The sequence below is a fragment of the Saccopteryx leptura genome, chromosome 6 (assembly GCF_036850995.1).
Source record: "Saccopteryx leptura isolate mSacLep1 chromosome 6, mSacLep1_pri_phased_curated, whole genome shotgun sequence".
Lineage (NCBI taxonomy): Eukaryota > Metazoa > Chordata > Mammalia > Chiroptera > Emballonuridae > Saccopteryx > Saccopteryx leptura.
The window spans coordinates 123,301,643-123,323,636 of record NC_089508.1 but is presented as its reverse complement, the minus strand read 5'-3'; the positions used below and the strand labels follow the sequence as shown (position 1 = coordinate 123,323,636).

The 21,994-nt window shown below is 54.9% G+C and overlaps 1 protein-coding gene across 9 annotated transcripts in view; it reads left to right on the top strand.

Moving 5' to 3' along the window:
- Nucleotides 1-18,303, top strand: part of TLE3 (TLE family member 3, transcriptional corepressor) — a 47,996-nt gene extending 29,693 nt beyond the window's left edge. For 2 of the 9 annotated variants that reach the window (XM_066344357.1, XM_066344361.1), the window contains exons 7-20: nt 2,193-2,397; nt 3,928-3,944; nt 7,331-7,450; nt 8,224-8,274; nt 8,910-9,062; nt 9,481-9,622; nt 10,167-10,366; nt 11,164-11,240; nt 11,993-12,242; nt 12,633-12,880; nt 13,336-13,483; nt 14,128-14,278; nt 15,081-15,157; nt 16,295-18,303. In XM_066344357.1, coding sequence (XP_066200454.1) covers nt 2,193-2,397; nt 3,928-3,944; nt 7,331-7,450; nt 8,224-8,274; nt 8,910-9,062; nt 9,481-9,622; nt 10,167-10,366; nt 11,164-11,240; nt 11,993-12,242; nt 12,633-12,880; nt 13,336-13,483; nt 14,128-14,278; nt 15,081-15,157; nt 16,295-16,402 — 1,947 coding nt within the window. In that variant the 3' untranslated portion in view covers nt 16,403-18,303. The remainder of the gene's footprint in view (nt 1-2,192; nt 2,398-3,927; nt 3,945-7,330; nt 7,451-8,223; nt 8,275-8,909; nt 9,063-9,480; nt 9,623-10,166; nt 10,367-11,163; nt 11,241-11,992; nt 12,243-12,632; nt 12,881-13,335; nt 13,484-14,127; nt 14,279-15,080; nt 15,158-16,294) is intronic. The other 7 variants (XM_066344365.1, XM_066344360.1, XM_066344362.1 and 4 more) reach the window with 4 other exon arrangements.
- Nucleotides 18,304-21,994: the final 3,691 nt, after the last annotated feature.

The window sequence follows — 21,994 nt, the reverse complement described above, 5'->3', positions numbered from 1 at the left end:
TGTTCCCAGGCAGTAAAGCTGCTTTCATGAAGCTGTGCTCCCTCCTCTTCCTCTTCTCACTCCTGTCGCCTTACTGCCCATAGGGTACAAAGAGTGGATTTTACTAAATACTTAACCCTGAATCGAAGGGCCTATCAGCAACTGGTCTAAAACCACAGGACCACCCAGCAAGGACTCTTTAAAGCTGGTGTCTACGTAAAGTCGAATAGTCCAGCCACACCAGGGAATACTATGCAGCCATTAGAAAGGAAAAGCTGATTTCTTCATAGCACTGGAAACTAAAATTGTGTTGTGTAGCGGTGAGGTTAACAAGAGCCCATTTGTATAGAAATATATTTGAAATCTGTGCACTTCCATGAAGGAAATTCTGGACAGATTGAAGGGTAGGGTTTTGAGAAAGTATTTTAATCTCTACTTATTCATAAAGTTTTCTGACAGTGAGCATGTATGATTTTTGTAATAAGACATAAAAATTACATTTTCTTTAAAAAAAAAAGGTGGGAAGAGCTCAGCTGTCAGCTCTGGTCCTGGAAAAGCCTAAGGCCCAGCTGGGTGGGCTGGATTTGTGCACTGGGAGTCCCTTGGCTTGGTTCCTCTGCTCGGACGTCTCGGGATAGACCTGGGGTCAGGCTGCGCTGGGACCAGCACCCACCACCAGCTTCTGTAAACTGCCTGGCAACAAGCCCATTCCAGGTCTTGGCTGCGGGTCCCAGCATTTCACCCAGAGCTGACACGCAAGCCCTCGGGGCAGGGAGCGCGGTGGTAGCTGTGATGGTGGTAGCCATGATTGCCATTACCTTGGGGTGGGCTGGGTGGGCAGTTGACATGTGAGCTGTGGGAGAATGGAGGCTGTAGCTGCTGACCTCATATACTGCCTCACACAGACAGGCAAGCTTCTCAGACTTTGGCTCTTTGTCACTACCTGTCCCACCCCCAAGAATTCTTTTTGCTTTAGAGGGGTCTCCTTAGGAATATTCTCTAGGTCAGGTTGGTGGTGGATAGATTTGAATCCAGATCCCACTTACTAGAGATGGTACTTTGCTGGTTTCTGGCTGTCCCCTCCATCCCCTCAAGTTTGTCATCGGTAAGAGGGGCATACTCTCTCCTTGGCCAGATGGTTGGAAGGGTCAGAGGTAATACCTGGAAATGCCCAGGCATTCATGTTGACTCCCTTCTCTCGTACTAGTTGAGAAGAAAGGTGTACGCACAGGGACAGGTTTATATCAGGGTATCCAAGGACCCAGCCACTTCTCAGAAGTATTTTGATCTCTATGAAGTATTTGGCACAATCTTAGGAATGTTGAGATAAAAGGGCATTTAGTTCTAGCTGCTGGGAAGAGACCTTAGGCTGCCCAAGCCAGTCTCTTGGGTGTGGGAAGGGGAGGGGGAGAGACAGACTCTGAGGCCTGTGTAGGGAGGGGGAGTGCAGAATCTTTGATTCAGGACTGTTGATGGTTGCTATTGATGATAGTACTGAGTTAATCAGGTCAAGGTTTTAGAGCAGAGGACCAGCATTATGAGCTCCCTGATAAACATTAGCTACTGCCTGCCTGAGGTCACATGGCTAGTGAGTGGGCCAGAGCTGGGGTGTGCATCCTGCCCTGTCTAGTTCCAAAGATTTCATTTTTCTTATTACCCTGTTCTCCACTCTGTCCAGTGACTGTTAGCTCTCATTTCACTGGCTCCAACATGCTTTTGGTCTTGGGACTGGGCTGCTGTAGCCGGCACTAGCTGTCTAAGGCTGGCCCGGAGTTCCTGGGCATTAGAGAGCCTTCCCCTGGGATGTGTGCGCAGGGTGGGGGTCGGCAGCTGCACTCGTTGAAGGCGTGTAAGCGTGAGCGAGCGTAGGCTGCTGGGAGCTCAGACATGGACCCCCTCCACCGAGAGGGAACCCTGCTGACTGGTTTTTAAATGCATGCTTCATTTATCTTGGACTTTTAAATACATGGAGAAACTCTCTCCTGAATCGGGGTGGGGGGGGGGGGCGACGGGTGGCATGTGTGAAGATACAAACCTGTCTCTGGATTGCAGTCCAGTGTCAGACTTCCTCCAGCCACACAGCACATGGCCTGAGCTGGGGACAAAGGTTCAGGGGGCTTTCCCCCTGCCACCATATGAAGGCACAGGAGGGACGGCCTGTGGCTCGCCTGCCCTCTTCTCCTCAGCTGTGCTCACCACCAACTTCATTGCAGCAACAGCAGCTCCAGGCACAGCACCTGTCCCACGCCACGCACGGCCCCCCAGTCCAGCTGCCGCCCCACCCATCAGGCCTCCAGCCACCAGGGCTTCCCCCGGTGACAGGGAACAGCTCGGGGCTACTGGCACTTGGAGCCCTGGGCAGCCAGGCCCACCTGACGGTGAAGGACGAGAAGAACCACCACGAGCTGGACCACAGAGGTGCGCCCTGGGGCTGGTGTCAGGGGCAGAGGGAAGGGCTGGGCTGGGCTGGGGGCAGGGGTCCTGTAGGTCCCACTGTCAGGGGACACAGCAAATGCTGTCTCCCTAAGACCAGGAGTTAGCAAAAGATTTGGAGCCATGTCTTGAATCCCTGGTCTGTGGAAACTAGAGCCCCATCCCCCATGCCAGTGCCCCCAATCCCTGATATGGACCCAGGATTCTCTGTTCCGGAAGACGCTCTGTCGTCCGTGCATCCTGGAGTGCCCTCCCATCTTCCTAGCTACACTCTTCCTATCCGGAAGGGCCAGCCCTAGTCCCACAGCTTCAGATGCCTTCGGCCAGGCCGGGGTCTTCCTCAAATTCCCGGAAGAGTTTGAGGTAGAGTCCCATGACGGAGCCCTTTGTTACTGTACTCTTTTGTCCTACCCCTGGCAGATGTTCTGTCCTCACTGGGATCATGAGTCCTCTGAGGACAGGGGACACATTCCTGGGTGTTGAACTCAGCCTCTGTGTCTCCCAGCGCAGCTGCCTTGAAAAGGTACGCAGGCAGCTCTCATGTAAGGACGTGTTAGTTGACTGCCTCTGCCTGGAGGGATTGGCCACACTACTGCTTAGAAAGACTGGAGTGAGCACTGGCCCTCAGGAGGCTGCAGTGTGGGCGGCAGAGGGAAGGGCCCAGCTGCCCGGAAGACCCTTTTAAAAACTGCCACCTTGTGTGGTCTGCCCTTAAGTATCTTTTCCCCAGCTTTATTGAGATATAATGGACATACAACATCCTGTAAATTTCAGGTGTTCAGCATGATGACTTGATTTGCCCTTAGATATTTATTAGGGTGCATGGCTAGTACTTTCTGAGCCCCCTGAGCAACCTTCTTGTACACTGGGGACCTGGAATGTCACCACCCTGCCCCGGCCAGGCCCCAGGGTGGTGCCGAGCCATGGGAACCAGAGACTTCAGTTTCAGTCCTGCAGCATGCTGGTGCTCTCTGCAGAGGAGGGGCCTCCCATGGCAGACAGGAGAGTGGGCGTGCTCTTGCCCAACTGGACAGATAACTAGAGGCTTCTACTTCAGGGGCTTCTGGCAAGGGCACAGAGAATGGTATGAATTAAATCACCACAGATACTGCTCTCATATATTCTTAAAAAAAAAATGTCATGTTTCAATCCCAGTTCCTCTGGATATTATGCATAGCCTGATCCTTCCCATGCCTATGGCTTAAAGACTGTTGACCAGTAGTCTTGGTGTCCTTGGCACGTCCGGGGAGCCATGCCACCGGCAGCTTCATCCAGGACCGGTGGCGGAAGAAGTGTTGGAACTGTGGCGATTCGTTGCCAAGCTGAGAAACATCGCCGAGTTCTCTGCCTTGGCTGACCCACTGTGATGCTGGGCCTGTGGCTCGTTGGAAAAAACGCAAACTAGCGAAGGGTAAAGGCCACCTGGATGAAACTGACCTTTTTTTTCCCCTTTTTTTTTGTCTTTTTGTCTTGGGGGTACTGACCCCCTCCTGTCCTGGCCCTCGGTTCCCAAAGAGAGAGAATCCAGTGCGGTAAGTGTCAGCACTCTGGAGGCAGGTGGGTGTGGGGGTGCTGGGAGGAGGGGGCTGGGAGGAGGGACTGCGAGGTCTTTTGGTGGGAGTGGGAATGTTGTCATGAAATAAGAGTTCTTTTGTCACTTGTTGAGAGTGACCGTCAGTTGAGGACGTCTCCATTTCTCCAGGCTTTTGGTCCAGCATCTGTCAAATGAAGGGCTCAGGCTAAAGGAACACTTACCCCCTCTATGCAAGAGGATTAACTGGAGAGGGCAGCTGCTGGCCAGCCCTGGGCCTGGGCAGAGATGGGCGGCCATGGCGGAGTCTCTGGGCTGAACCCAGGGCTTGGGACCCAGTGTCCAGCGTTCTGGGCAGGGGTACTTTCTGCTCCCCACGCCGGTTGGCTGCCCCTCGTGCGATCCTGCGCCCTCACTTCCTCTGAGCAGCGGAAGTTTCTCCCTGTCCTGGGTTTGAGAGCGTGCTTGCCAGTGCCTTGAGGCCTGGCTGTCAGCGTGTCTGCCAGCTTGAGATTTGCTGTAAATCTTCCTGATCATGCTAAGGCTCAGAGCTTCTGTTTCAAGTGAATAAGCACAGTGGAGTCTGCATAAAAAAAAAAAAATCCTCCAGCGATTAGCAAAGCTATTCCTCACCGCCATCCTCGTATCTGGGGCCATCTAATCTGTTAGGATGGTTTTGGTCATTACCGTGTGTTAAAATAGGACGTGGAAGCTCAGGCAGTTAGCTAGCCAGCCAGCCAGCAGCATCAGCGCCTCCATCCTGACCCTCCGTGCCCAGGCTGGCTCTCTCAGCCTCCCATGGACAGCAGGGCTCGTGTCCCCTCTGGCTGTGGCTACATGCTCAGAAATCCAGATCCACATTTGGGCCCAGGAGTAGCTAGGTATATAAGAAGGGAATAACTGAAGCTGATCATCCGTTTTAATGGCTTTCATGTTGGTCCTTGAAAGGTGGCATTTTTGGAGGAGAGGTGGCTTTCCTCTTGATAGGAGAAGGCTAAGGCATAGACACCTCACTTAGGTCAGGTCTTGGCTTCATTGGACATTGGACGGCTCTTTTGGCCTCTCCCAGCCTCGGTTTCTTTATCTCTGACACATGCATCTTCCTGGCCAGCAGGCCTTCCAGCTTAGTTAGGAAGAGCCCCTACCTTGGGACAGGACCCAGGATCCTGGAGAAGACCTAATTAGTGGACCTTCTGCAGAGGTAAATGGGTCATTGAAGTCCAATACCCTGCCTGCATCACCCTCGCTGCTATTTGGCTTCGTGCCCTAGTTTATGAAAACTTTCTGCTAAAAGAAACCCACAGGGAACCCCCAAGAACTGAGCTCTTCTCTCTAGGATGCTTGCCCATATTCATGCACAGGAGACAGGGTGAGGGGGGCAGGCATGGGCCCCCCCAGAGTCCAGTGGGAATGGGTCAAGATGCCATGCTGGGGCCCAGTGGGTAGCTTGGGAGAGGCAGTCGGGCTGTGCGCATGTGAGGATGGTGTTGGAGGGTGTGTAGACTGAAGTCATCAGCCCTTTGGAAACCAGGTTGTCAACAGATGTGGCCCATGCCGGAAGGACAGGGCTGTGCCGAGTTGAGACGGGAGGGGGGTGGCGGGACAGACGAAGCTGTCCCAGAGGGGTTCGTCTGGAGTCCAATTAGAGGTAGCTTCATTCATATTTCCTTGCCTAGCCGAAGCAATAAAAAATACTTAGTTTTTTGGCCGCTTGCCAGCCAGAGGCGGGCTGGATCGATGCCGCTAAATGCTTGACATGACTCTCCGGTAGCAGCAGGGTTTTCAGCCTGACTGCATGAGAAGAAAGAGCTCGCTGTTCTCGCGCCTTGCTCTGGGTCGCCAGGAGAAATGCGAGCTGCCACACGCCCCCTCCTCCCTGCCTGCTTGCCCGCTGGAGGACAGGGCCTGGAAGCATTTCCCCCCCGCTTAGCGCGGGGCGGCCACTGTCGGCGGGAAGGAAGTGAAATGACGATTTTTCTGCCAGGCTTGCAACAGCTAATTGAATTGCGGCCCTGCACACATCTCCATGGCGCTCGCGTGGCCGTGGGGAAGGTTGAACTGCCGTTCCATTAGAACCTCCAATTTTTTCTTCTTCAAGGTTTGATAACTCTGCCATTTTAATTTGCTTCAGGCAGAAACTTGGCAGGGATGGGCTGCCCAGAAACCAGCTTAGCTGAGGAAATTAAGTTCTGTGGCTGGATCCCGCACTTTTCCCCCCACCCCATGGGGCACTGGCTCCCAGGAAAGTGGGGAGACAGAGATGGAGATGCAGGCTCATTCCACATGCCCTTCGATGCCCTCTTGTGAACGGATGTCCCTCTGCGTCCCCATGTGTCCTCGTCATGCATCTCTGCACTGCATGGGGACGTGCATGACCTGGCCCTTTCCTTCCTTCTGGCTGGATGCCCAGTGCAGGGTGGGTGCTCAGAATGGGGGTGCATAGTGGCTCTAAGACCATAACAGCTCCCTGGGGGTGGGCATTGGCTCTGATTTTATTCTCTGGGCACAGAGGTTTGCTGGCAGGTGCCCCACCCACTTTCAAGGCTGGTGCTGATGGTCACATAGTGCCATCCCTGGCCACCGACAACACCGGGAGCCCGCAGGCACTCGTTCGTGGCAGCTCTCGCACCTCTAGGGCCGCGTTGTTCCCAGGTTGCCTGCAAGGCATCCTGTCTCAGCTGTGGGCCTGTCTCTGCCCTCCTCCAGGCCTCGGGCACCAGAAAGGCCTCATCCTTTTACCAGGTTTATACCTGAGGGGGCTACTCATGAGGCTCCTCCCGGCCCAAAGAACGTGGCTTTTTTTCACCTTGCATCCTGCTGGCAGGCCATGGACACACTTCCTGACCTCTTTCCCGTTGTCACCTCCCTTGTGCCTCTCCTTCCATGTTTCAGAGGGAGGACGCCGCCGCATTTCCTGTCTCTGTATAATCCGGAGTTTCTCTCAAGCGGCATCTCCGCTTAGAAAGCCTGTTGGCATCCACTGTCGGGGCCAGCAGATGAAGGATGGCATGTGGCCCCAGTGTGTCGGCTCTGACCCATCTTACAAGACGCAGTGCAAATGTTGCTTATCCCTCCTTGGGATAAGCCAATATGTGTGACAGGCACGAGATGGGGTGAAGGGGTCAGGTGTGACTCCACCCTGAGCCAGAGGGCACGTGGCTCACTGTGAGGTTACCGACTTAGGGGCAGCAGCTTTGCTACAGAAATGAACTGCAGTCATGGCAGAGCCTCTCTCAGGAAGACCCTAGTCTGGGGAGTTAGGGATGCTCTCCTGGTAGAGGCACCGAGCAGCCACAACCGAGCAGGACAAGGGGGACACCTCGTGAGTCACCGCACTTAGCTGTGACTGCAATGTTCACACTGAATCACTCTCTTTCCTGCTTCCAGAACAACTCGGTGTCGCCCTCGGAGAGCCTGCGGGCCAGTGAGAAGCACCGAGGCTCTGTGGACTACAGCATGGAAGCCAAGAAGCGGAAGGCCGAGGAGAAGGACAGCCTGAGCCGATACGTACGTCTGAGGGTGTGGTGGGCACCGGGGTCTGTGCTGGGCAGGCTGGTGGGGGCAGGGAGAACCCACAGGACCTGAGCTATGGGTGAGTCGGAAAGATGCAGGTGGGGGCAGGAGAGGGGGTCCCACCAATGAGAAGTGAGGGCACCTCCCCCAGACAGGCCAACGACCCCAGCGGCTGCTGCAGCCCTCCCAGGATGCCCAGTCTGCCCGGGAAGCTGTCTGCTCAGGCGCCCCACACTCTGGCCCTGCAGTGAGCTCACTGTGTCTGCTCTGCAGGCTGCACAAGGTGCAGGGGTGAGAGCTGGGGCAGAGGGAAGGGTGATGCCGTGCCGGGAGCCGGTGGTCTCGCACCAAGCCCTGTTCCACCGCTTGATAGCTTTGGGCACATTGCACAGCCGAAGGCTCAGCTGCATTTCTGGGTGATGAGACTCATCTTCCCTCCCACACAGAGTGTGGCGATGGTGAAGTGAGACGGAGTCACTTCCTCGTAAACAATGGGTGATACAAAAGCCACTGGAAAGCGATGTCTGACTCCAGAAAGAGAAGTTATAGGGGCTTAGAAATATAACAAGGCAGGTTTTGGGGAGGGAGCATTGTTACCCCAGGGCTGGGGAGCAGGGCTAGGAAACATGAGGAGGAAGGCTGTCTGGTGGCTCTCGGGGTTGGCCTAGGTTCAGATCCTGGGCGGTGGAAGCAGGGTGGTGATTGGCTCATGCTCCATCTGGCGTGCAAAGCGCCTGGCCTCTTACTGGCTTCTCTCTTGGTTGCAGGACAGTGATGGGGACAAGAGTGATGATCTAGTAGTGGACGTTTCCAATGAGGTAAGGGCAGGTCCAGGTTGCAGGGTGGCTGTCCTGGGTGGGAGCGTGTGTGCCTCAGCTGTTGTGCTGACATTACCGGCAGTCTGAGCAGGGTGATGAGGCCTATGAAGTTGGGGCATCAGGCTGGTAGGGAGGAGCAGGGCAGGGCTTTGCGTGCATGGTGACTGGGCATGCACGGGCACGGAGAGCTTTCTGGGACAGGTTTCCAGGGAGAAACCCCCAGAAGCCCCAGAGTAGGGCCAGCACCTGTTCCGATGTTTTTCCAATTCAGCGATGTTGTGCTCACTGGGGTCTGAGGTGGGGGGGTTGGTTGTGAGTCCCCTGGGTCAGTCTCAGTGGGGAAGGAAGAGCTAAGGCAGATCTGCCCAAGGCCAAGAGGCCCAATTGCCTAGATGTTCGTCTTGAATTGTGTGTGATTTGGGGCTGGTGACCCCAGCCCCAGTCTCCCTGTCTGGGGGTAGGAGTCAGACTAGATCAGTAAGAACGAGTCACCTCTACATTGGGATCCCCAGTCTCTTTCATCTGAGCCCCTTTCCCTGTCACCCATGCCCACTCCTTTCCCACCCCCTTGCAGGGAAGAGTCTAGGCTCATTGTTGCTTTGAGTATAATTTTTTTGCGTCACTTGTGTTTTTAGGACCCAGCAACACCCCGGGTCAGCCCTGCACACTCCCCTCCTGAGAATGGGCTGGACAAAGCTCGTGGCCTGAAAAAGGACGCCCCTACCAGCCCCGCCTCGGTGGCTTCCTCCAGCAGCACACCCTCTTCTAAGACCAAAGACCTTGGTCATGTATGTGGGTCTGCCCTGGTGCTGCAGAGGCTGGGAGAGGGCTGGAGAGGGTGCGTTGAAGGGAAGAGGTTCTGGAGGAGCTGGAGAGGCACTGACCAATGGCAGAGGGCTAGAATGCAATGAACATGGGTTGGGGTTTGGCCCAGGTTCCAGTGCTGGCCTTGCCACTTACCTGCTGGGCCATTCATGTTTCTAAGCCTTGGTTGCTGCATCTGTAAAGTGGGAACAGGCACCACAGTCTGCTAAGCAAGGTTGGGCAAGAACTGAATGGCTTTTAGAAGTTTAAAAACGGGGTTGGATCTAGCCCCATGCTTCACGTGGTGACCTGCCCTGGATCACTGTGGCCAGCTCTGATTGCACAGGTCTTGGGAGAAAGACTTTCATTGCTTCCCTTGGTCTCTGCGTCTTCCCCGTTCAGAATGACAAATCCTCCACCCCTGGGCTCAAGTCCAACACACCCACCCCGAGGAATGACGCCCCGACTCCAGGCACCAGCACGACCCCAGGGCTCCGGTCAATGCCGGGCAAACCTCCAGGCATGGACCCGATAGGTATAATGGGTAGGCACCACGGGGCCGGGGCGCCTGTGGTTGAGGGGTGGGCAGGGCTGGCACTGCACTGAGGGGCTAGGGCCCCAGGGCGTGTTGGAGCTGAGGTTCTCCCGGGGCCCCCCCGTCTTTGGGCGGCGTCGTGGTCCGGTTTCAGGAGAAGACGGACAGGTGTTTCAGCACCGACATAAGGGATTATTGGGGCTACTGCTGGGTGGGGCGTGTGCAGGGAGCTTCAGACAGGTCAGAACACCCAAGGCTTGTTTCGGCTTCTGTTGATAGCTCCATGGGGCTCTGAACAGTCCCCTCTTTGGGCTTCTGTGACCTACTCCATACAAAAAGGCAGACACATTTCTCAGCTTGAACCTTCTTAAGCTGTGGAAGTGAGGATTCCAGTGAGGTGGGTCTACTCCAAAAGGGCTGCCTGGAGCAGGTGGCTTTAGAACGCAGAGGGGGTTGCTGCTAGTGGCCTGGTGGCGTGGGCTCTGTCTTGGAAGGCGAGGTGGGGCCCACTCCCCTCGGCAGCTGCTCCTGACTGAGGCCTGCCTCCCTGCAGCTTCGGCCCTGCGCACGCCCATCTCCATCACCAGCTCCTATGCGGCGCCCTTCGCCATGATGAGCCACCACGAGATGAACGGCTCCCTCACCAGCCCCAGTGCCTACGCTGGCCTGCACAGCATCCCGCCCCAGATGAGCGCGGCCGCCGCCGCTGCCGCCGCCGCCTATAGCCGATCACCAATGGTGAGCTTTGGAGCTGTACGTAGACTTTTTGGCTCCTTTTTTGGGGGGACTGGCATGGAGTGGGGAGCTGGTGAGAGTTGGGGGAGCACGTCTTGCACACCAAAGCAGTGGGGGGTACCCCCTGGTCTCACAGCCAGGCAGCTGCCTTTGGGGAACATGTTCATTTGAAACAAGGAAACGACATACTACTTGGGGAGCAGCAGAGCCGGTCCCACCCCTGCTTGTTCACTGGCTGCCATGGTACCTCACATGCTGCAGCCTCCCTGCTGCCCCTTTCTGTCTAGGGAGTGGGGCTGACCCTTGTCTTTATGGGCTCGATGGGGATGGGATCCCAAGATAAGTGAGTTCTAGGGAGCAGTGGTTTGCCAGGTGGAGCTGCATGTTTGGTACCAAGAATTGCCTGTTAGTGCAGTTTAAACTGAATTGTTGGGGGGGTCCTTTTTCAGGGGCACTTTCTATCTTTATCTCCTATACCTGAGGTGGCCTTCTTTCCACATGACAGGCCCAGCAGGACACTATGGAGGGACTGAGATGGGCAGGGGCCACTCTGCCTGGTGGAGGGGGAGGATACTGGTTCAGAGTTGGGAAGTCTGGACTGTCACCCAAGCCCTGTCATTGTCCAGGGCCAGGCACTTGGCCCTCCTGGGCCTTTGTGTCTATGTCCTCTGCAACCTTGCTTCCGCTCCACTGGCCTGCCCCCAGGTTTTGAAGCAGCAGTGCTGGGCAGGCAGCACCTGGGAGGCGGAGGAAGCAGCCAGGGTGGGGGATACATGGCGGTCCTTCACTAAGGAAAGCCTTGTCTTGCCGTGCAGGTTGGTTTTGACCCTCACCCCCCTATGCGGGCCACAAGCCTGCCCTCGAGCCTCGCCTCCATTCCTGGTGGAAAACCGTGAGTGCTGGATGTGTTTGCCGCTTGCTTGGGGAGGGCAGGGGAGAGCACAGCAACCTCCCCATCCCCTGCCCTGGTGGGCCTCTCGTGAGAAGGCGTCTGTGTCGGTGCTTTGGGGGTTTTTATAGGCCAGGCTGCAACACCAGGAAATGGCTGCCTTTCTGTACTCCTGATCAGCCCAAGGTTCCCTGTAAAAGAGGAACTGGAGGGGCATGGTCTCCCGAGTTCTGGAAGAGAAGGAATAGGGCAGATGGTAGGGCTTTCTAACCAAGTGGTGCAGTTGGCTTGGGGCTCCTTTGGGCTCTGCCTGTTGGAAATGCCCCCAGCTGGCACCCACAATTTCTGAAACAATGGGCCACTCAGCTCTCCTCCTGCCTCTAATGTATACTCTGCCCCCAATACCACTGGCTCCTGAAGGAGAGAGGGCACTTTGCTGGGTGTTTTGCAGGGATAGTCAGTGTGTTAGGGATGTCATAGATGGTAGGAGAGGCCATTCCAAGACACAGGTGGGGCTAGTGACCTGGTTTAGAGCAAGACTGTGTAAGCAGGAGCAGAAGTCAAGGTTGAAATATTAAGCAGTCCCCACCTTGGTGGAGCCTGGCCTAGAAGGTTGAGGTTACTGGATTCCCTACAGTTGAAGGGGGTGTCCGGAGGTGGGGAGGCTAGTTGGGGTGGTGCCGGTGACGCTGGGCAGGACATGAGAGCACCGGGAGAAGCAGGGGCTGCAGCAGGGGTGGTTCTCGCCCTTGCAGAGCATACTCCTTCCACGTGAGTGCTGACGGGCAGATGCAGCCCGTGCCCTTCCCCCACGATGCCCTGGCCGGTCCTGGCATCCCGCGGCACGCCCGGCAGATCAACACACTCAGCCACGGCGAGGTGGTATGTGCCGTCACCATCAGCAACCCTACGAGGCATGTCTACACAGGTGGCAAGGGTTGCGTGAAGATCTGGGACATCAGCCAACCTGGTAGCAAGAGCCCTATCTCTCAGCTGGACTGCCTGGTGAGGATTTCAGGGCTGTGGGCACCTCTAGCTGGCATAGGAGAGCGAGTAACGTGGGCCAGCTTAGGCCAGAAAGCCCTGCTGACCTGGCCTGGCTCAGCCTTTTATTGGCTGGGTGACATTGGGCGAGCCAGCTACCCTCCTGAGCCCTGGTCTTCCTGTCTAAGTGCAGATGATACTGATCTCATGGGGTCTGTGAGAAAAATGCACCGAAGAAAGATTGAAGGGCTGTGAGTGAGCAGTGGAGGTGGCCAGGCCGCTGCCGGGGGCAAGGGCAGGATGTGAGCAGGTGGCGAGCGGGCTTGGAGTCGCTGGACGTGCCTCTCCTGGTCCCGGGAAGGGAGACGGGCTGTACTCAACTCTGCTCAGCACTGTCCTTCCTCCTTCCAGAACAGGGACAACTACATTCGCTCCTGCAAGCTGCTCCCCGATGGGCGCACGCTCATCGTGGGTGGTGAGGCCAGCACGCTCACCATCTGGGACCTGGCCTCACCCACACCCCGCATCAAGGCCGAGCTGACATCCTCCGCCCCCGCCTGCTATGCCCTGGCCATCAGCCCCGATGCCAAAGTTTGCTTCTCCTGCTGCAGTGACGGGAACATCGCCGTATGGGACCTGCACAACCAGACGCTTGTCAGGTGAGGCTATGGGAGGGACTTTGTTCAAGGCACCTAGCCGTGTGTCTTAGTTGCCCCTGTGCAAGATGGGCACAGCACAGCACCTGGCTCAGAGGGAGACACAGTGCAGCAGTGGCAGGGCTGGCCCAGGGTCAGTGCTCGTCATCTTTGCCACATTACTGTTCTGCCTGTGTATGGCCTCAGCCCCTGCTTGTGTAGTGTAGGAGAAGGATTAGAATGCACATTGGGGAGGCACAGAGTGGTCATATAGGGAGATCCCTTTGCGAGGCACCTGGCCCCTGGACAAGACCCTTGAGTGGAGTGGGAGAGGAGCCAGGCTCTGCTGCGGACTCCCTGAGGGACCATGGGCATGTGGTGCCCCTTTCCAGGCCTGTTTCCTCTTCTGCTCAGAGTCTGCCAGCTTGGCATTCATTGGTCCCCAGGGCTCACCCCTCCTCCCTGCTTGGCCTTTGCAGGCAGTTCCAGGGTCACACAGATGGGGCCAGCTGCATAGACATTTCCCACGACGGCACCAAGTTGTGGACCGGGGGCCTGGACAACACCGTGCGCTCCTGGGACCTGCGGGAGGGCCGGCAGCTGCAGCAGCACGACTTCACCTCCCAGGTAAGCAGCCAAGACTCTTCCCTGCCCTCACTCCCCCCAGAGCAGGGCCCAGTGGGCCCAGTCCAGGTACAAAGGGGCCCTTAGGGGTGATCATGGCATATGGATCTGAAACCAACCTAAGCCATCTGGGAAGGCTTCATGGAGGAAGTTACAGTGAAATAAAATCAATAAGGCTTTGGAGTTCGACACACTTGACCTACCTGGTTAGATTTCATCCCCAGCTCCTCCATTGTTGAGTGTTTTGGCCACGTGTTTTTTCATTTCTGGGATGGGAGGAATAGTAACTGTTTCCTGGGTCTGGTGTGAGCACCTGAAATTAGCCTGGCTCATAGGAAGCATTCTGTAAATGCTAGGTATTATGATTTCTTGTTGTTTTTTGTTAATCGTTTTAACATTTTATTCATTGAAAGTGAAAGATCTGTGCCACCTCTGAATGTGGCCCTCCCTTTTACTCTCCAGAGTCAGCAACCTCTGGGCTTCCCCTCCTCCCCCATACCAGGAGGATGAAAGTGACATGTCCCTGGGCTGTTGAAGCTGAGGGAGAGGAGGGCTTGGCTCTGCCAGGGTCCAGAGGGGAGGTGCTGGGGGAGGGGGCGGGATCTGGAGGGCAGAGAGGCTGAGCCGCCCCGGCCCCTCCCCTGCAGATTTTCTCGCTGGGGTACTGCCCCACCGGGGAGTGGCTGGCCGTGGGCATGGAGAGCAGCAATGTGGAGGTGCTGCACCACACCAAGCCGGACAAGTACCAGCTGCACCTGCATGAGAGCTGCGTGCTCTCCCTCAAGTTCGCCTACTGTGGTGAGCCGGGGCGGGGCCCTGCGCCTGACCTGCCCTCTGGGTGCAGCGGAGGACCTGACTGTGACCCCTCCCCCATTCTTGTCCCTCGGATGCAGACACTACTGCAGGGTACTGATGTCTCTTGACGCTAGGCCAGAGCTAGTCACTGCTGGCCGGGGCAGATGGACAGTGTCCCTGGCCCTGCGGGCAGTTCCACTAGGCGGCTCCTCCAGGCGGTTAAGATGGTCGTGTAGGCTCTGATGGTTGAGAGCCCCGGACTAGGAAGTCTGCCCCTCCACTGACTGGCTGTGCAGCCTGGGGCACATCTCATCCCCTCTGACTCCAGCGGGTCTCACCCAGTGTCCTGGGAATGGCCCGGCGCCCACCATGTGGCTTTGGGGAGCACAGTAAGACCTGCTGACTGCTGTCCTCCACTGGGTCTGCAGACTCAGAGCTCTGCCATTTTCCAGAACGTCCTGCTATCTTCCAGTAGAAATTGGAAGGGTCAGTGAACCTGAGTGGCTTTAAAAAGAAAGTCTTTTGGAAAAGTGTTACTGCTGTGACTAAGGGCACATTCTGCCTTTTCCCATCTTAGCCCCCCCCACCCCTCCCCCCTGACTGCAGAGAAAGGCATCCTCTGCGTGTCCATCTTTGTGTTACACGTCTTGCTTATGAAATGCCTCTAAAAAGCAGAGAGTTGGCTAGGCACTGGTTAGTGGTTCACAAGGTGTCTCCATGGCAGCCGACCACATCTGGGATAGGTCTTAACTTTTTTAGAGGATAGCAGGTTACAGCCTGATGCTTCTTTGCCTCCCGCCTGCAGGCAAGTGGTTTGTGAGCACCGGGAAAGATAACCTTCTCAACGCCTGGAGAACGCCGTATGGAGCCAGCATATTCCAGGTACCACTTGCCGTCCGAGTGCCCTTGGTTCTCCCAGAGTCGGGGCCAGGCCATGGTGATAGGGTAAGGTAGGAGGCAAAGCAGAACCTGCCCCGGCCCTTCCAGCTCCTCCCTGATGGTCCAACATGGGTCTCTAGAAGCGAGGACTAGGGCACATCAGCAAGACACACTCTCTGCTGCGATGGCATCTGACCCCTCAGGGCAAGATTTTTTTTAGGCAGGGGGTCTTGTAGTATTTCTAGAGCCAAGACAGTGAAAACCTGCTTGTGGCTCTGGCCTGCACACTGAGTGCTCGGGGGAGGTGGGCCCGGCAGTGAAATGAATGGGGCAGCTTCTTTCAGAGCAGTATTACCTGGTGTTCAAGTAAGTTAGTGTTTCAACTCGACATTTTTTTTTCTTCTTTTCCAAGTTGAGAGGAAGGAAGATAGAGAGACAGACTCCTGCATGCACCCTAACCGGAATTCACTTGGCAACATCTCCGCCCCTCCCTCCCCCCAATGCTCTGCCCATCTGTGGCCATGCTTGCAACTGAGCTATTTTTAACACCTGAGGTGGAAGCTCCACAGAGCCATCCTCAGTGCCTGGGGCCAATGCACTCAAATCAATCAAGCCATGGCTGTGGGAGGAGAATAGAGAGAGAAAGAAAGAGAGAGAGAGAGAGAGAGAGAGGAGAGGAGGAGGGGTGAATAAGCAGATGGGCACTTTCCTGTGTGCCTGGAGTGGGAATTGAACCCAAGACATCCACATGCCATGCTGACGCTGTACCACTGAGCCAACTGGCCAAGGCTCATGTCAACATTTCAATGTAAGGAGAGGTTAGGCCGAAGAAAAAGGGTCCAGAAAGAGGTGGGAAAGGGAGGAGGCTTTTTATGGTTCTTCAAGGCCCAGGGCCTGACACCCACAATCGCAGTAGGCACTGTCAGTGGGCTCCCATTGTAGGAGAGCCTGTGGATGGTGCCTCTGACAGATGGTGCCACCCTGGGCTGCGTGGGAAGGCCATGCTGTGTGCACTCCAGGTTGGCGCTCTGGACTAATGCTCTGGGGGAACATGGTCTAATTCTGGGCACTGATGTGGTGTGGGGAGAAAAGTGACGCCTGTCTTATTTCCCTCCCTGCGCCTTCCTGCCTTTTCTCCAGTCCAAGGAATCCTCGTCTGTCTTGAGTTGTGACATTTCAGCAGATGACAAATATATTGTAACAGGCTCTGGTGACAAGAAGGCCACGGTTTATGAGGTCATCTACTAAACGAAGACTCTAACAGGGCTGTCAAACTCTGGGAGGAACAGACTCAGCTGTGACAGGGAGATCCTGGCATGGGGCCCAAGGAGGATGGCGGGCAGTGAGCAGCCAGGCGGCCTGGCCTGTCCTGTCCCGTCCTGTCCTGTCCCGTGCCGTCCCGTGCCGGGGCTGCGCCATGGTTAGCGGGGAGGCCGCGCCCTCACGGCCTGCTCCGGCCCACATCCACCTGCATAGACATGTCTCACAGGCTCCGATGGTTCCTGTCCTCGTCCCCCGTCACCATCCTGCAGTGCTACGAGCAGATTCACATGGAGGTCCGTGGCTGCAGCTCCCCAGACTTCCTCACGACTGTCCTGCCTTCCCCTTTGACCTGTCCCCCTGCCCTAGGGCAGGGACACTGGAGTGGACTACACCCCTGTGCCAGGGGAAGGAGATCTTATTTTCCCACTTGTGCAGCACCCAAGATTTGTGAAAGACATGTAAATAACGGACTCCTGTCTCGGACTGGTCATCGGGAGAGGAGGCCCCTTCTCACCGGAAGAGCTCGCTGTGTATTTCGCCTGCTGTATTTGTAATCCACTGGTGGTGGTGGCGGGTTTTTAATTTTGTTTTCTTTGTTTGTTTTTGTTTTGTGTTTTTGTTTGTTTGTTTTAAACAAAAGTTCCCGCCTTGGGAGGAGGAGGAAGAGGGAGAGAAGTCCTGGGGTGGAGGGAGGAGCGGTAGCTGTGCCCTCTGGAGGAAGTGTGCCTCCACGCGGGTTTGGGATCCCACGCGGGTCAAGATCCCCACGCAGACTGACAGTGTACTGGAGGCTGAAGGTGACAGGCGGGAAGTTTCCTGCGGCCTCCTCCTGTCGCCTGCCCTCCGTCGCCGTCCCCAGGGCTCCAACTCCTGCCTACTCGCCTCCCCCGCTTGCCTCAGTCTCTCTTTGGTGCACACACTTGATTTATGTTGAAAAATGGGAGGGAGTTCAGAGGAAGTCCCTCTCTGTCCCTTAATCTGTGGAAGAAACCTAAAGAGAACAGGAAGCTAGAGGGAAGCATAGCAACTCAGCTCAGGGAGCTTACCAGAAAAAAATAGCAACTGATGTGGGTGCTTTTTTTTTTTTAATTTGAATAAAGAATTAGAAGTGATGTCCTTTGATAAAATGCCTTCTCCCCTTTTCTGCCTATGATTTTTTTCCTCTCCCCGCCCCAGGGGAAAGTATTAAACCTGCTGGGTTGAGTCTGAAAAACTTATCTCCACCCCACTCCCCCCCCACAAGGCAGCAGGGGCTGAGGACACTAAGGGAGGGCACTGATACCCTGGCACACTGGTGACTTCTTGCAGCTTTCTGTCTCTTGAGCCCAAACAAGTTTCAAGTAGAATTTTGTCTTCTTCAGGTACTACTTATTGGTACCAAAATGTTCTGAGAAGTTAGAATTTTTTTTCTCTCCTTTTGGTCTTTTTTTTTTCTTCTTTTAAGGAAAAGCTAAAGACCATTTGAATCCTGGTGGCGGGCTCTCCATGGGTATAGCATATGGAAGCTAGTTTTCATACCGCGTTTTTATGGCTTATTTTATACATGTGATTGTGTCTGGTGAGAAGGGCGGGAGGAGGAGCCCCAGTGAAAACTGCGTGTATTCAGTGATCTTGCTCCTTGGGCCAGCACTCCCTGCCCCACACCACGTGATGAGGAGGCCTTGGAGGCTGGCCAGGTGTCCTGTGCTTCTCTGAGGTTGGGGGAGAGGCTGGCTGGAGTCCTTGTCTCTGTCTCTCTGTGTCTCAGATGTTCATCTGCCACTGTAAAGGCTGTAGCCACAAGGGAGGGTGAGGGTAGAAGTTGATTTCCTGAGGAAAAAAAGAAAAATGAGAAGTCATTGTAATGAGCTGTTTTTATATTTTTAAAAGTTACTATTTAAAGGTTGGCTTGATTGTTGCGTTTTAATTGCCCCCCCATCCCCACCCCTACCCCCACATACCAATCAATTTGTCGGAAGGGAGCCTGGGCCAGGGTCACCCTCAAGTCCTGGATCCTGGGTGATTTGTCACCATAAACACGAGCTCCTTTCATGGCAAAGTACTTCCCATGTAGCCCCCCTTCCCCAGTCTGATTGTGCAAGATGGTGAGGGGGATGTTTTCACTATAAACCTCCCTGTGCCTAGCGTTCTAAGGCCCAGGGAGTGGGATTTCCTCCAGGCAAATGGGCAGGACCGAGTTCCCTGAGGTTAGCATCAAAAGTCTTAGACAGCTGTCCATGGAAACGGAACTGCAAGTGAAATGGCCAAGTGTCCATGAACATCTCTGGACCCTGAAAACCTGGAGTTTTTTATTTAAGCTTAAATTCAGATGTTATGGTTAGAGGGAACAGGGGGGGCACCTTCAGTCCCTAGGACACCAAGGTGTGTTTTGAAGGCTTAGAAAGGATTTGCAGAAGGGGCAGGACAAGATTGCAGGTCAATATGCCAGGGAGCAGGGCAGGGCAGGGGCGATTCCCAGGCTCTCGGGTTGTGGACTGAAGGTTTCCAACAGCTTCTTCTGTTGGTCATAAATCAGCACAGACAACTGCCTGCTGTGCTGTTGTCTAAAAGAAAGAAAACTAAAAAGTGGAGCAACAGTCAAAATAAAGCACAATCTTCATTCTCAGCCCGGAAGGACAGTTGAATTGCGTACACACACACTGTCCCCTAGCTGGAGCGCGGGTCCCTCAGGCTTCCCTGAGAAGCTTTGGCCGTGTTCAGCTTACTGCTCTGTTGCTTGACATTTTAGTAGAACGGCACCTTTTTGGGCCGCACTTGTCCAGGTCCACACATTACAGCAGAGGCCCAGATGGCAGGCTCTAACCAGAAAACTGCGCAGGACTTGCCTGGGAGTTGCCCACTGTGCCAAAATAGGGTCGGGGTCGGAGCCTGCAGACCCCAGTGGGTGGGAAAGGATAACTTATCAGTGGATGTCCTACAGAGAGGGAAGGCCAATGTACCTCCCATTCCTGAGGATGGCGGGTATCTTCTGAAAGGCCTCTCTACCAAGATTTCCTGGATGAGGACATGACCAAGATTCGGGACCCCCAAAATGGAAGCTCAGAGTTGAGAGTGGAAGAGACAACACACTCCCTTTATTGGACGTGTGCAAGTGGTGTTGGGGGCACGTCCCTCAGCCTCAGCTGCTGGCACCCTGACTCGTCCTCACTGCCTCTGTCCTCAGTAGGAGCTCACCAGGTCTCCAGCCTGATTCTCTGCCTGCTGGCACCTGGCTGCCTGTCCCTCCAGTGTTTTTCACTCAACTTGTCCTTGTCAAAGGTCCTGGAATCTCTCAGTCCTGAAGGAGTTAATCTGCACTTGAATGAGGATGGCTGGGGTTATTTCTCCATACTAAAATTCAATGGGGAGGACCCATCCCTCCACCACCACCACCCCCAGGTCCCCTGTCCCAGATGGCAGAGGCCTCAATACCATTTGTCTGGCCTTTTAAAGTCACCCCCTACATGCAACAACCCGGGCAAACCCCAGTCAGCACTTGCACCGCACTTGCTGCTTTCTGTCTGCCAGCTAGACGAGTTTCCCTGGAGGAGCACCCGGGACTTCCTGGGCTGTGGGCAGTCCTGGTGAATGATGAGCATCCACTAGTTGGAGATTATCCTCCTAGTTCTCAGGTGAGCAGGCATCCAGGCGCTCATAGCGGAAGCCCGGAGAAGGGAAATGACTACAGTTCCCTGTCTTGTGCTGCCTTGGCCCCAGACCAGGGATTGAAGTCATCAAGTGAGAAGGGCATGGAGGTAGGACAGCAGCTCTCATCGTTCCAGTTCACATCAGATCTATGTGTAAGGCCATTCCTAGCAACAGCTGACCAGGCCATCTCTGCTGGCCTGTCTATCCCTGCACATCCATCCCTGCTGCCCTCCCTTATCTCCAACCCCAGCACAGGCAGTGAGGGTCCTAACTTGTAAGGGAAGTTGTGGAGATGCAGAGCTGTGAGTGCTGGAGAAGTAGGATCTCGCGAGAATGCTCAATGTTGTGGACTGGCCATCCAATATCCCGTGATGACAGAGTTTAAATGTTTTTTCAAGACCATATTTGCAAATGAACATTATTTTTCATATAATGCATAGCAAGCAAATGTGATCAGCCTTTTTTTTAATTTGCATGGTTAGGCACCATGCAATTTTGTGTGTGGGGGGGGGGATATAAAATGTACTCTATTACATACTCAAATATATATGTACAGTGAAGTATTTTTAAACATTTCACCAAAATTGGGCCTTTTAAATTTGAAAAGACATCTATATGGAGCCCCTGACTTTATAAATGGGACAATTAAGGCCCAGGAAGGACAGGTGACTTACCATGAGTCACATAGCCTGAGCTAAGATTACAAATCATACCTCTCTCCCAAGCCCTTAGCATAGGTGGGAGTGGGGGAGAGTAGGAGGGAACTGCCCACTGGGCATACTGCATGGTGTTTGAACAATGAGAGTCCAGGAGATAACGTTTTCTGCCCCTTCCCCAACAGGACTGGTGAAGTTCCTCACGGAAGGGAGACAGCCATGAAAAGTCCTGGAAACCAACCTCCTTCCTCGAGAATATCCTAGAACTCTCTCCATCCTGCCTATGCTTTCACCATCCATCCGTCCGTCCATCCATCCATCACCTGCTCATCTATCTCTCCACCTCCCCATCTATCTAGCCATCCTATCCACCCATCCAGCCAGCCAACATTTATGGAGTGAGAATCTAACATGTGGCAGGCATGGGTCTAGGTGTTGGGATGCAAAGGTCAGCGAGATACCATGCTTGCCCTCACAGAGCCCTCAGCCAGCTGAGACAGTCACCTCAACTGGCATTGCCCTCTGTGAGATGTGACGGCACACACCAGAAGATGTCTCAGAACGTAGCTGAGATGATAGCCTAGGTGGGGAGATGAGCAAGGGTTCCTGGAAGGTATGACTAACCCGAGACCTGGGAAATGGAGAGCTGGTGAGCCAGAGGGAGGTGGGGGAAGTGTTCTGAGCAGAAAGAACAACACGTGCTAAGGCCTGAAGGGGAGGGGAGGACCCTACCCTGTTCCCCTCTCCTATCTCCACCCCATGTGATTCCCGCTCCTCCCCTGCCCTAGTCTTGTCAAGCTTGCATAAGTCCTGGTTGCTGGTGCTTCTCCCTGGCCAGTCTCAGGGCAGGAGCAGTCTCAGGGCTGCACTGAGCAGGACAGTGGAACTCAGAAGGAGGGACCTAGACAGAGGCCCGGTCTCTAGCCAGGCCAGGAGAGGCAAGAGGATGGGGAGAACATAGAGCGGGTAGGATGCAATTCAGGGCTGTGAGAATGCCTGTGATAAGTCCCAGGGCTCCAAGTCCCCAGTACAAGTGGCATTCAAAAACCTGGGGACCTGTGCCCTGGGGTGTCATGCATGGTCAGTCCCTTCTCTGGGTGATATACTCATCTGAGCTCCCAATCCACTGGTGTAGCACCCTCATAAACTCTATATTTGCCCTCATCACTCTGCTCAGGGCTCCTCACTGGCCCACTGCTCAGTTTATCTCCAGGCCTGGGCTCTGCACCTCTAGAGGTGACCTTCACCTGTTCTTGCTTCTCTGTGCATACTAGTTCGTACACCTCCAATGCCC